Source organism: Prionailurus viverrinus, chromosome C1 (assembly GCF_022837055.1).
Source record: "Prionailurus viverrinus isolate Anna chromosome C1, UM_Priviv_1.0, whole genome shotgun sequence".
Taxonomy (NCBI): domain Eukaryota; kingdom Metazoa; phylum Chordata; class Mammalia; order Carnivora; family Felidae; genus Prionailurus; species Prionailurus viverrinus.
This window is the reverse complement of record NC_062568.1, coordinates 202538766-202551620: the sequence shown is the minus strand read 5'-3', so window position 1 is coordinate 202551620 and position 12855 is coordinate 202538766. Positions and strand designations below refer to the sequence as shown.

The 12855-nt window shown below is 58.9% G+C and overlaps 1 protein-coding gene across 4 annotated transcripts in view; it reads left to right on the top strand.

Moving 5' to 3' along the window:
* The first annotated feature begins 1750 nt into the window (after positions 1-1750).
* Positions 1751-12855, top strand: part of CROCC (ciliary rootlet coiled-coil, rootletin) — a 49050-nt gene continuing 37945 nt past the window's right edge. For 2 of the 4 annotated variants that reach the window (XM_047872237.1, XM_047872236.1), the window contains exons 1-7: positions 4845-5054; positions 5653-5794; positions 6941-7095; positions 11549-11734; positions 11831-11914; positions 11999-12060; positions 12147-12312. In XM_047872237.1, the coding sequence (XP_047728193.1) occupies positions 4995-5054; positions 5653-5794; positions 6941-7095; positions 11549-11734; positions 11831-11914; positions 11999-12060; positions 12147-12312 (855 nt within the window). In that variant the 5' untranslated portion in view covers positions 4845-4994. Of the gene's footprint in view, positions 3427-4844; positions 5055-5652; positions 5795-6940; positions 7096-11548; positions 11735-11830; positions 11915-11998; positions 12061-12146; positions 12313-12855 lie in introns of those variants that run through there. The other 2 variants (XM_047872239.1, XM_047872238.1) reach the window with 2 other exon arrangements.

Below are 12855 nucleotides of genomic sequence, written 5' to 3'. Positions count from 1 at the left end.
GCCAGGGGCCGGGCGCGGCGGCGGCAGCGGCGGCGGCCTGCGGGGCTCGGCGTTCTGAAGCCCCGAGGGGCGCCCCCGTCCCGGGTCCCGTCGTTCCGCCAGGCCGGGCCGCCGCGGGAGGCCCTTCCCGACCGTCGCCACTAACAGCAGCTCCCGGGCTGCGGCTTCCTGTGGGCCCAGCAGCGTCCCTGCCCTCCTCGGGCGGGAGGGCGTTTCACCCTCGCTGCGATCGGCAAAACGCAAAGTAGCCCCATTTTACCGATAAGGAAACCGAGGCCCGGAGCGGTCAATAGGGTTGCCCACGAAGGCACAGCCTGTGCAGGGATTTGGGCCCTCCTTGGGTTTCTCAACATGGGGCCTGGGGTTGGCGTTCTGAACGGGTTCGCTCCGGATTTTAATGCAAACCCGAGAGGCCAGCTCCCCCTGGGGCTGGGACGTGTCTGGGAGCTTGGGACACCGTGGGGGAGGGCCCATGAGGGTACCTTTCTGTTTTCATCCGAGATTTGCTATTTTCCTTAGCTGAGCTCACAGCAGGTGCTTAATAAATAAACAAGTCCGGTGTTAGCAGCAGACCCGAGGCTGTATAGCCAGGCCGGCGGGCTCCTTAGTCAGAAGCAGGGTTCAGGAAAGACCTCAGGAGTCGGAACCCCTGGATCTTGAGGGTTTGCCTGACTTCGCTCAGGGAGAGGACTCCCCCAGGCTTTCTCTCAAGCCCTTGGACACTAGGCACCCTTCCCACTCAGTCCCATGTTGCGGACACTGTCGGGTTTTTACCCTGAGCTCCAGGGACACAGCAGGTGCTGGGTATGTGTTCCCTGGGGTCCGCCTGGAATTCCAGTCTGTGGGTGACATCATATGGCCAGGACTTGCCCTATGTGACCCCCCCACCAAAGTTCAAGGGAACTGTTTCTTTTTCAAATTTTTTTTCATTTAGTTTCCTGTATTATTGTTTCTTTGCGTGCATGCATGCATGCATGCATTCATTCAACAGCTGTTCGTGCAGCTCAGGGCCTTAGGCACTGCGCAGGTAGCAGTGAACAAGGCCGGCTGGATCCCTGTCCTTGGAGGAGGTAGACCACAAACATGTTAGAGAAAATGGTGAATGACTACCGGCAGGGACCACTTTAGCTTCGTGTCAGGATTAGCCCTTTCAGAAGGTGATATTTTTGAGGCAAGATCTGGCTGACAAGCAGTAGTCAGTCATGTAAAAGAGGGATTGTAGGCAGGGAAAATGGCAGGTGCAACGGTCCTGAGGTGGGAGCATGCCTGATACGTATGGCTGAGACTCAAGAAAGCCAGCGTGGCTGGAGTGGAATGATCAGGGGCAGGAGAGAAGGGGATGATGAGGGGGGAGAAGTGGACCAGGGCCCAGATCGGGTAAGCCTCGTATGCTGTGGCAGGACCTTGAATTTTGTTATTTAATTTTGAGTGTGATAGGAAGCCGTGTGTGTGTGTTGGGGGAGGGGTGGGATTGAACAGAAGAGGGATGTGGTCTCTACCGTGTGAGAATAGGCTGGAATTGGGGTGCTGGGTGGCTCGATCGGCTGAGCATCCGACTCTTGATTTGGGCTCAGGTCATGATCTCTCGGTTTGTGAGTTCCAGCCCTGCATTGGGCTCTATGCTGATGGTTGGGAGCCTGCTTGAGATTCTCTTTCTCTTCCTCTCTCTCTCCCCTGCTCTCTTGTGCTCGCTCTCGCGCTCTCAAAAATAAATAAATAAACTTAAAGAAAAAGAATAGACTGGAATGGAGGGACGAGAGGAGAGGCAGGGGGACCCAGTGCAGGCAAAAAGGTGGCAGTGGCTTATGTGACACACGTCAGAGACCTAGGCTGGTGGCTGGCAATAGTACGTGCTACGTAATGGTAGCCATTGCTGTTATCGTTCAAAACTTTGGAACCAGGCCTGCCTGGGTCTCACATGTGGCTTCAGCTGTTCCTACTGGGCAACTTTGAGCAAGTTATTTAACTTCGCTGAGCCTTAGTCTTGTCATGGCATGCTGCTGTGTACCAGGCAACAAGGTTCTAGACTGGGTCCTGGGACGAGCCAATAATATCAGTGGTGGTAATGATAACGCTAATAAGACCCAACACTATCCACTATTTAACAGCGTGTGTCATCATTAGGGTGATACTAGCTGACGTGACAGCAAAACTCTGAAATCTCAGAGGCTTAACAGAAGTTTGTTTCTCATTCATGAAAAGTCCTGTTGGGTGTTTGGCTTTCCCCGTGGTGTTTGGCTTTCTCCGTGGTGACCCACAGACCCAGACCCTTCCAGCACGTGGCTCTGGCATCCCCTAGGGCCTCAGCACGATTGCCTTCCCGTTGGTGGACAAGGAAGGAGACAAGCATTTCCTCATGAGAGATACTTCATGGGCCAGGTCTGCGTTCTTTTTATCTTAATTCTCCTGGCCGGAATGTGATCACATGGCCGTAGCTGACTGCAAGGGAGGCCCATTTCCTGAGAAGAATCGGAAATACTTTTTGCTCAACACACGGAAGCGTCTGCCACACCGTATCCAAGCGCACAGCTAAGCGTGGATCACCTCATTGAAGCCTCATGATAGAAGCAGGTGCCCTTATCACCCCATTTTACAGATAAGGAAACTGAGGCTCAGAGAGGCAAAGTCACTGCTCAGCTCGCATAGCTGGCAGGGAGGCATAGCCCAGACTGGAGTTGGATGCCGAAGCTATAACATCCAGACTTTTCCTATGAGGAATTCATTGTTTTGAGAATTGGAGAGTGACACGTACACACAGGATTTAGATGTGATTTCTTGGGATCTAGAGAACCCAGTCTGACTCTAGGGGGAGAACTCTGGGCAGAGGCAACCTCCAGTGCCCAGGGTTCTGGCATCCTGCTCCCTTCTCCTTATCCCTTAGGGCACTGGCTAGGGGGAAGGCACAGAATAATTCCGTTCAGTTCATCAAGCACATCTGGGGCCCCCTCTCTGCCAAGCCAGGCAAGCAGGGACAGAGATCCTGGCCTAGGGGTGTCTGTGGCCTGCCCCCTGCTCTGGTTCTGGGTGTGTAGCCTCTGGAGGGGATTTCTGGAGGGTGTCTGGAGGTGGGAAAACGGGAGTCCCAGAGTTTGGTAGCGACAGCTCTCTGCCCCTGGCCAAGTTCACTTTTGCCTAAATTTGGCCTTGGTTGCCACAGCAACTCGGTGGCACTTATCTTTTGGCCTGGCGTGCCCTGTTTCCTGGTTTTCCATTTGCAGAACAGATCTCCTAGTTGAGGGCGAGGGGTCCAGCCTGACTGATGTGCATTTCTGCAGTACCTGCTGCATTCCTGGGTCTGACCTAGACACAGGGGCAGAGTCTTCCAGGGAAAATGCCTGGCCTTTGGGCACTTCTTGGGAGGCTGCCTGGGCCAAGTGGCATGAGCTTTGGGCTTCCCACTTCCCTGTGGCGGGTCACTTTGAACAGGTAAGAGCCCTAAGTTCTCTAAGCCTTGGTTTTCTCATCGGGAAATGGGTTGAGTTGAGGATTTAATGAGATAATGCGACCATGACTCCTGTGGGACATGGCGTGTAGAGCGGAGGGCACCCTGAGGCCGAGGGGCCCATAGGTAGCAGGAGTGATGCTCATGCAAACAGGACCCATCACTGCCATCTCCTTGCTGGCTACGTGCCCGATGTGGTTCTAATCTCCTACTTTTCAACCCACCCGATCCTCAGTGACTCTGTGTGGTAGGTCTTTCAGTCCCGTTTTAGAGATGAGGAAACTGAGGTCCAGAGAGGTACCTTGTCCAAGGTCATACTGCCAACGAGGGGCAGAGCTGGGACTCCCATGTGACCCCAGATCTGCCGCTCAGTCCGGAGTTTCGGGCCTAACTGCAGCAGGCAGCTTCCTTGCCACAGGGCGGGAACCGTGGGAGGTGGTGGGTGGACCTCTGGCCGTGGGGCACAGGGACTGTACATTTGGGATTTTCTTTTTTTTTTTTTTCAACGTTTTTATTTATTTTTGGGACAGAGAGAGACAGAGCATGAACGGGGGAGGGGCAGAGAGAGAGGGAGACACAGAATCGGAAACAGGCTCCAGGCTCCGAGCCATCAGCCCAGAGCCTGACGCGGGGCTCGAACTCACGGACCGCGAGATCGTGACCTGGCTGAAGTCGGACGCTTAACCGACTGCGCCACCCAGGCGCCCCAACATTTGGGATTTTCAAAGGAATGAAATCGACATTTATCAAATACTTAGTATGAGCCGGAGTCACACACTCTTTGTGCACACCCCAGTTTTTTGTTTAAATTCCCAGACAACTCCATGAGATTGATGCCGATATTATCTGCATCTTACAAGAGGACAGTGAGGCTCAGAGAGGCAAAGTTCCTTTCCCAGAGGCACACAGCCTGTAGGGGGGGGGGGGCGGGGGGAGGAGAGGGGAATGGAGGCAAAGGGGTGTGGGCGATTCCACAGCCTGCGATCTTTGCCCCGAACCCGATGTGGGAAAACGTCATTCCAGCACCCTTTGAATACATTCTTAGCAAGTCACGTGACCCCCATCTGGGTCAGCAAAGGAGGTCTCAAAAGACTAGCCTTTCCCACCTCCTGATGCTGACCCCGCCCCCTAGGCTTGGAGGGCTCTAGGACCCAGCAGCTGGGAAGGGTGGACTCTGTGTGTGTGTGTGTGTGTGTGTGTGTGTGTGTGTGTGTGTGTGTGTGTGCGTGCGCTGGGGGGGTCCCCTCATCTTCAGGTCCCTCCTCCTCCCTCTCTCCAGCCTTTCCCTTTCTCCCCCACCTCTTCCCCCTTTCCTCCCCTCCCCCTCTTCATCCCTCCCCTTTCTTCTCTTCCCTCCCCTCTTCTCCTTCCCCAGCCCCTCCCCCTCCCTCATCCCTCCCACCTCGGTGGTCACATGGGGGGGCACCGCCGGATTTAAGCCTAATCTGCCCTGTGCTCAGCACAGCGGTCTGGCTGTGGGGTGGGAGAGCTGAGCTAGTCTCTGGGGCCCTGGAGAAGGGCCTGGAGGGGGGTGCCCACAGCTGCCCCCTCCATGAGCTTGGGGCTGGAGGAATCGGTGGAGGCCCAGCTGGCACTGGAGACGGTTATCCAGGTGGGTCCTGAGGACTGTGCCCACCCTGTCCGGGGCAGGGGAGCATGGGTTTAGCAGGAATGGATGAGTGGTAGGTACATCTTGGGGTCATGGGGTGGGAGGGGTGGGTGGGAGGGTGCACGGGGGCCCCAGCTTGCAACTCCCAGCCGGACTGGGGGTACAGAGGTGCTCAGAGCAAAACTGCTTTGGCCCCCTTATCCCGGGGCCCTGTGGGAAAAGGGGATCCCTGCTCCCAGATTTAAGGGTTGAGGTGACCTCTGCTAGCACAGTGGAATCCTCTGGGATTGGAGGGTTGGAGCTGGACTGGAGCCCCCAGCCCTGTGCTGCCCCGATGGGTTTTGTGAGCGAGCCATGCGGTTTGGTTCGCTTCTCTGGCCCTCCATGGGGCCTCCTTCCCGGGGCAGGAGGCACTGAAGCGTGCCCTCCCATGGGGCGTTTTTCCGTTGTAGCTCCCAGGCTTCCCTCCGCATGGGGGCTTCCTGAGGGTCTCACGGGCCCCCACATCTTGGGCAGCAGGACTTTGTTCCTCTCCCATCCAGGCCAGGGAAACCAGGGCCCCCAGTCCCCTTCACACTCTCTCCCCCCCCCCCCCCAACAGACCCTGGAGAGCAGCGTCCTGAGGGCAGGCCGGGAGAAGGGCCTGAGCGAGCAGGACCCTGCCCAGGACTCTCAGCTCGCCTGCCTACCTGCCCGCATCAGGGAGATCATCACCCGCAACCTCTCCCAGCCTGAGAACCAAGGTGCCGCTCTTCATTCGCCCCCACAGACACTGCCTGCACCTCACCCCTTCTCACATCCCCCTCTTCCACGGCCGTAATGACAGGAATGACCGCAGCTTCCATTTCTCAAATACTCACTGTGAGGCGGGCACAACCCTGTGATGGAGGGACCCATTTTACAGATGGGGAAATGGAGGCTCAGAGGTATAGCTTGCCCAGAGTCGTTCTCCATGTGACGCTGCGAGACAGTGGGGATGAGCACCCCCACCCGCAGCCCACAGCAGAGACTTAGACCCAAACACCACGTTCTCTCCCAGGGAAGGTGTGAGCTTGGCTGAACCCCAGATTACAGGGGGAGGGCAGCTCAGTTTAGCTCAGGGCTCTGCAGAAGTCCCAGGGATGGTCCTGTCCATTCCCCAGCAGGGCAGAGAGGCTGATGGGCCCCTGTTCCTCCTGCTGGGTGCCGTCTACAACCTCCTGTGTGGTTTGAGAGTCTGGGAAGGGCACACTCAGTTACAGCTGGCGTGTCGGCAGCTCTCCTTGGTGGTGATTCTGGGGCTCCGCCACAGTCCTTGTCCAACCTCTTTGGGACGACCAGGGGTGTTGGGGCCCCTGGGAGCCCCAGGCAAGGAGAGACTTAGAGAACCCTCACCTCAGGCTGAAAGAGCCTGGAGACCTGTGGCGTGTGTCCAGTTCTCCTGGGATGGAAGGGGAGCCCACAGGGCGGGGGACACTTCGACTTCTCCCTTTTTCCCCCTCTTCCTCTTCCTCCTCCTCCTCCCAACATGACCTATACTATCTGAAGCCCTGGCTTCAGAGGTTACATGAAGCCCTTCCCTTAAGTGGGGTCTTCCTGGTCTCCTGTTTACCAATTCCACCCAGGTTACAGATCAGCAAAACTGAGGCCCAGAGAAGAGTAATACTCGGAGAAAGAAGGAGCTAGAATTGCTGGACGGAGCCTCCCTCCAGCACGTTCTGGGCCCGCTGGGGCCACCCTTCGGCGGTGTCTGGGTCCGCTCTGAGTCTAGCCCTAGGCCTGTCTCTTTGCCCACCTTCCTGTTCTTATCTCTGTTTGTAGAGCACCTATCGTGGGAGGGTGTCCTCCTGGACCCGGGGGGGCGGGGGGGAGGAGAGGAAGCCAACCATGTGCCTGCTGTCCCTCTCCAGCCCCGCTGCCGGCCGCGGAGATGGCATCAGTGCTGTCGCTGCAGGAGGAAAACCAGCTGCTGCAGCAGGAACTGTCCCGCGTGGAGGACCTGCTGGCCCAGAGCCGGGCGGAGCGTGACGAGCTGGCCATCAAGTACAACGCGGTCAGCGAGAGGGTGGGTGCTGCCTGGGGGCCGAGAGCTGGGCCACCGTGCGCCCCTGATGCGAGGGCAGGGAGACAGCCAGGCCAGGCCTGTGCCCCGGGCCGAAGGTGGGCCTGGGGTCCGGCTGGGCCGGATGTGGATTGTGGCCCTGCCGACGCGAGTGGCCTCGAGAAAATCACTGTGCTCTCCCAGTTTGTTTTCTGTCTTGGGGAGGCTAGTATGATGTGGGCTTGAGAGTACCTGTCACCAGGGGTGACACCGGGGGTGGGAGCACAGAGAGTAAGACCCCTAGAGACCCCTGCCACCCCTCGAGTGTCTGGACGTCTCTCTGTGCTCCCGTGGGTGGGGCTCTTGGGGCCCACCCAGCGGCGGCTGAACACGGAGGCCGGCAGGTGGAGGGGGCCCAGGCAGCATTCTGCAGGCCTTCTGGGGCCACCACAGACTTGCTGCCACCCCCCGTGGGACTGAGGACCAGCAAAGGAAGGAAAGAGAATCCAGGCTTGCCTCCAAGTCCAGACAGGATTCGCATTCCCCAGGCTTGTGCTGCAGGCTTGTGGGGCTCCCGGGGCAGGGGGTCGCTGTGGGCCAGGGCCGGGAGCACTGTCTCCTTTGGGCCCCCAGTCTTGTGAGAGGTGACGCTAGGGAGTTGATGGCTGCAAGTTCGGGAGAGAGTTGCACGGGGGAAGGAGTGTCTAGATGGGAGATGTGTGGGTTGTAATCACAGTCATAATCGTAGCTACTGGTTATTGAGTGCTTACTGTGTGCCAGGCACTTACTGGGTGCTTTACGTTTGATGCACCAAGCTTGGGACCATGATGATGCTCGTGTAGCAGAGGAACTAACAGGCTCCAAGAGGGAGAGCACTGTGCTTGGGGTCCCACAGCCGGTGAAGGCTAGGTCTCTCTACCCCCAGCCCCAGATGTGCATTGCAGGTTTGTTTTCTGGGTGTAGGAAGAGACGACTGGGCTGGGAGTTCCAGGGGGCAGTTGGAAAGCTGGAAGGACCTCGGACATGACCCTCTGGATGTAACAGAGAGACTGGAGCCCAGAGACTGAGGCTGGCCCAGAACACCCTGTGCGGGAGGCAGAGCCAGGTTAGCCGAGGACCCCTGGGCTGGGCCTGTCCACGCGGGGGCATGCATACTCCTTTTGGGAAGAGGGATATGTGTTCGTGCCTGTGGTTGTGAGGTTCCGCCAGTGTCCTGGTATTTGCTTGCCTGGACAGGCTCCCGACGTGTTGGGACATGCAGAGGAACAGGGTGGGGGGCCCGTAGTGGCCCCAGCTCCGGGGACAGTATAGAGCTACTTTTCCCAGAGTTTTCGGGAGGTGTGGTGGGTGAGCTGGCCCGAATCCCACATTGTTGGTGGTGACGGGGCCTTGAGCCAGCCCTCTTCCAATTTAGCCCTCTCATCTTTTGGCCACTGGCACGATGCCAGGTCCCCGGGGGCTGTCTCTTAAATGCCAACTTCTGACTCATAGTGTGGCTAGCACGGCGCCCTAAGCAGGCAGGGGCAGAAAAGGAGAGGTGGGGGTGGGTGGGTGGCAGGTTTCTTTTCTGCTAACACGTGTTGCTGAGGCTGGGCTGCAGCAGGTCAGAGGCTGGGGTGTGTGTATGGCAGGGGGGGCTGTATTCGTCTAGAAGATTCCCTCGTGGCTGGGGAGGCCCCTGCATAGCATGTAGAGGGGGCCTGGTGTTTCACTTTTGTCTGTCTGAGATGGTGTGAGCGAGGCCCCCACCTGCAGGCAGGGTTTGGGTGCGAATGACCTCAAAGCCTGTCCTGGGGGGTGGGCTCACAGAGAACATGAGAGCCTGAAGATCACTTTATTACAGATGGGGAAATAGGCCCAGAGCAGGGGCATGATAGGCCCAAGGTCAGTGGTGGAGTTGGGTTGAGACCCCTGGTCCAGGGCTCTGTAGTCCTGTGGCACTCTGTCCCTGCTGCCCACTTGTGCCCAGGGTACCGGTGGTGGGGCCTGCCCCGGTGGCCATAAGTGTTACATGCGGGCAGCTTTGGAAGCAGGTCGGTGAGGTTGTTCACTGTTTTAAACCCCGCAGCATCCCTGGGAAAAAGAAGTGGAGGCAAGGTCAAGGTCTGTGTCCTGTTGACGCATGGAGAGAAACTGAGGCAGAGGATCCCAGTGGCCACTTCCCAGGTTCCAAGGAGGACCTCACGGTCCCTATGGAGGCCCCCCCATCTTCCTGTCCCTGTGGAGCAGGTGTTGGGCGAGGCAGCTGCGAATGGGAAGGAAGCCATGGCCACATCCCCTGGGCTCCACAGGACAGACCCCCTGGGCTCCCCCAGTGTCCATGGCAACCTGGACAGAGTGAATGAACGGCGGGTAGTTGGGCAGGGGTTGCTAGGGGAGACAGTAAACTTCTTTCATCCTCAGCGTGGTGACTGCCTCTTTCCCTTTTGAATTACAAGTAAAACTGAAAGGCTGTTTTGTGAGGGGTAGAGTTTGTGGAAAGGGGTGAGGTGTGGCCGGGAGTGGCCCTGGTCTGGCTGTGAGCACTGGGGAAGCGGGCGGAGCACCCAGCAACGGCCTGAACCCCTCCACGTCACAGCAGCAAACAGCCCCCGTGTGCAAAACGCACAGAGCACAGGCCGCGATCGGACCCCACACAAGACACGTCACACGGAAACACGAGTCCCCCGCGGTGATACGCGCTCAGATTCGTCGGATTCGTCACCGGACATAGCATAAGTCACACCGACAGCCGGGCACCGCACAGTCCCCCCCCCCCCCCCCCGTTCACAGCACGTACCACCCAGACGCACAGCCACATGGACAAGACGCACCATCCTGCGGACAACACGACACGTGGTCTCACATCTCACGGACACACACGGCCAGACAAAGGCGTGTGTACCTGCACGTGGCCTAGAGTCGCTGATCCATGTGCCCCAGACCCCCCCACGTACAGGCCTGCATGCAGACATAAAAACATACGAACACACGGGCACCCCTGTCTTGCACCGCAACAGAGACCTGTGACCACAGAGGCCTCCTCGCGGAGGTCCCCATGAAGGCCTGGACACAGAGATACACGGGGTCCCTTATGGAGACAAATGCCAAAACACACCCAGCCGCTGCCAGATACACATGGCATCTCACTGCGCTGAGATGTAAACAGTCTGCCTGTCACCTGCCTTAGGTAGGCTCCAGGCAGACCCTGGTCATGGGCCTGCAGCCTGCCTTCCAGGCAGAAGCCCCCAAGAAGTCCCCACCGGCTCCTCTTTATGGGTGGCACCCCAGTGGCCACTGTCGCCCTGCCCCAGCACAGTGGCCCGTGGCTGAGTGGCCCCTGGGTGTCCTGGGTGTGAATACAGGCCCGGAGGGCTAGCCTGGTCTGGGCCTGGTATTTAGCCAGGGCAAATAACCCTGGAAGCTTTGGAACCCACGCGAATGCCGGGCCTGGGCTAGCAGCCCAGGCAGTGGGGAGGTGGATGGTGAGTGTGGGCCTGGGCTGGAGTCAGCTGGGCTGGGCTGTCTTCCCCTTGATTCTCCCTGACGAGTGTCACTCTCCTCTCAGTCCTGCTCACCCTCAACTGCCCATTCCCTCTTCCCTTCCCCAAAAGCTTGAGGAGGCTGCTGGGCCTCCCGGGGCCAGCAGGTGCCTAAGGGGTTAGGAGGCTCAGCCAGAGTGGGGCACCGCCTGGGCTCACGGGCTCTAACAAAGAAGGGGCTGCCAGCTGCCTGGGGGTGGAGCAGGGTGCTGACGGCAGCTTCCCGCAAGGTGGGAGGTGGGGGTAACTTGGGGCTGAGATGAGACAGTATTAATAAGCGTGCCTTATGTCAGAGAGTTTGTGCCTCTTACAGAGAGAGCACTGCGTGCGTGTCAGGGTGGGGGTAGGGGTGGGGTGGGGACTTCACCTCTGTCACCCTGGGGATGTTTGAGACCGCCCCTGTCCTTATGTGTGTGCATGTCTCTAAGCTCAGATACGCACGTGTATATTTTTGCTTCTGCTTGAATGCATTCACATTTGCTCATGCGATTAATTCATGATCTCCACAAACATGCCACTGCCACTCCTCTGGGTCTAAGATACAACGGGGAACAGAAATCCAGGTTTTCCTGAGCACGCTTTGGGTGGTGGTGGGGAGACATAGGCATGGAGCTAATAATCAACCGCGCGGGTTAGGTGTTTGGCGGAGAGGATCACTGTGAACGGTGCACGGAGGGTGTAATGTTTATCTCCGGGTGCAACTTTGTGTTTTGCATGCAAATGTTCCTGGGCCCACCTGCATGTGTCCATCCACGCCTTGCCTGTGTGTCGATGCATGTTCAGCCTATGTCCATGCACAGCGGCATTACCCTGTGCACGCGCGCATCACATCCCGGGCTTGCCCATCTATGCCTGCAAGGCATTGTGGGTCTGGGCCCAGCCTGGCACCCTCTGCAGAGCTCTGGGCCTGCTTTCCCGAGAGGCCTGCGCCTCTCACCCAGGCACCTTCCCTGCAGCTGGAGCAGGCTGTGCGGCTGGAGTCTGGGGAGCCAGAAACGCAGGAGCCCACGGGGCTGGTCCGGCAGAGCGTGGAGCTGCGGAGGCAGCTGCAGGAGGAGCAGGCCTCCTACCGGCGCAAGCTGCAGGCCTACCAGGAAGGCCAGCAGCGGCAGGCCCAGCTTGTGCAGCGGCTGCAGGCCAAGGTCAGGGCTACCCACTCCTGCTCCTGTCCCCCGTGTGCTCGCTTTGCCCTGTCCCCAGCCCCTGGGGCTAACCTTCCACTCCTCACCCACCCGCAGACCCTGCAGTACAAGAAGAAGTGCTCGGAGCTGGAGCAACAGCTTCTAGAGAGATCTACAGAGCTGGAGCGGCAGCGGCTGAGGGTGGGTGCCGGCGTCGAGGGGCGGGGCGCGAGGCGGTCCCCTCCCTCTGCTTGCCCAGGCTGATGCCCCACTTCTCCCACCCAGGACACAGAGCACAGCCATGACCTGGAGAGCGCCCTCATCCGCCTAGAGGAGGAGCAGCAGAGGTGGGGCGTGGTAGGGAGGGAGGCTAGCTGGTGGGGCTGGCCTCTCCTGCCATGTGTCCACCAGTCCCCTTCATGTCCCCCCCCAGGAGTTCCAGCCTGGCCCAGGTGAACTCCATGCTCCGAGAGCAGCTGGACCAGGCGAACTCGGCCAACCAGGCTCTGAGTGAGGACATCCGCAAGGTGACTTCTGACTGGACACGCAGCCGTAAGGAGCTGGAGCAGCGGGAGGCGGCGTGGAGGCGTGAGGAGGAGGTGGGCACGGGGCTCCTGGGAGGCCACTGGGGCCTCGGGGTCCCAGGCTGGCCGGCGGGGAAGGGCCACCGTAGAGTGGTGAGGACGAAGGAGCCGAGGGGAGAGGGAGAGACAGAGAGGGACGGCCTGCTGGCCCATGAGCCTTTTAGGAGAGGTAAAGAGTTTGCCGTCGTAATAGCTGGCCTTGCTTAGCCTACACGACATGCCTGGCATGCATTTTCTCTTCTGTTCCTCCTAATAACTGTGTGTGGTAGGTGCTGTCATCCTCATTTTAAAGAGAAGTTAAGTCATCCGCCCACGGTCATGCAGCTGGCAGCTGGGATGCAAACCTAGGTCTAGCTCCAGCACTTTCTGCCTTTTGCGCTGCCTCGTGCAGCCGCAGCCCGTGGAGGCGTTGCAACCCGTTCCCTGTGCGAGAGGGAGGCTTGAGAGCCTGAGCGGTGCGCGCAGGCCGGGCGCGGGCCCGGGGGAAGACCCACTTCCCGGACCGACGCCCGGGTCTCCCGCGATGGTTGGAGTTGGGGGAGGAGGCGGAGCTGGGGA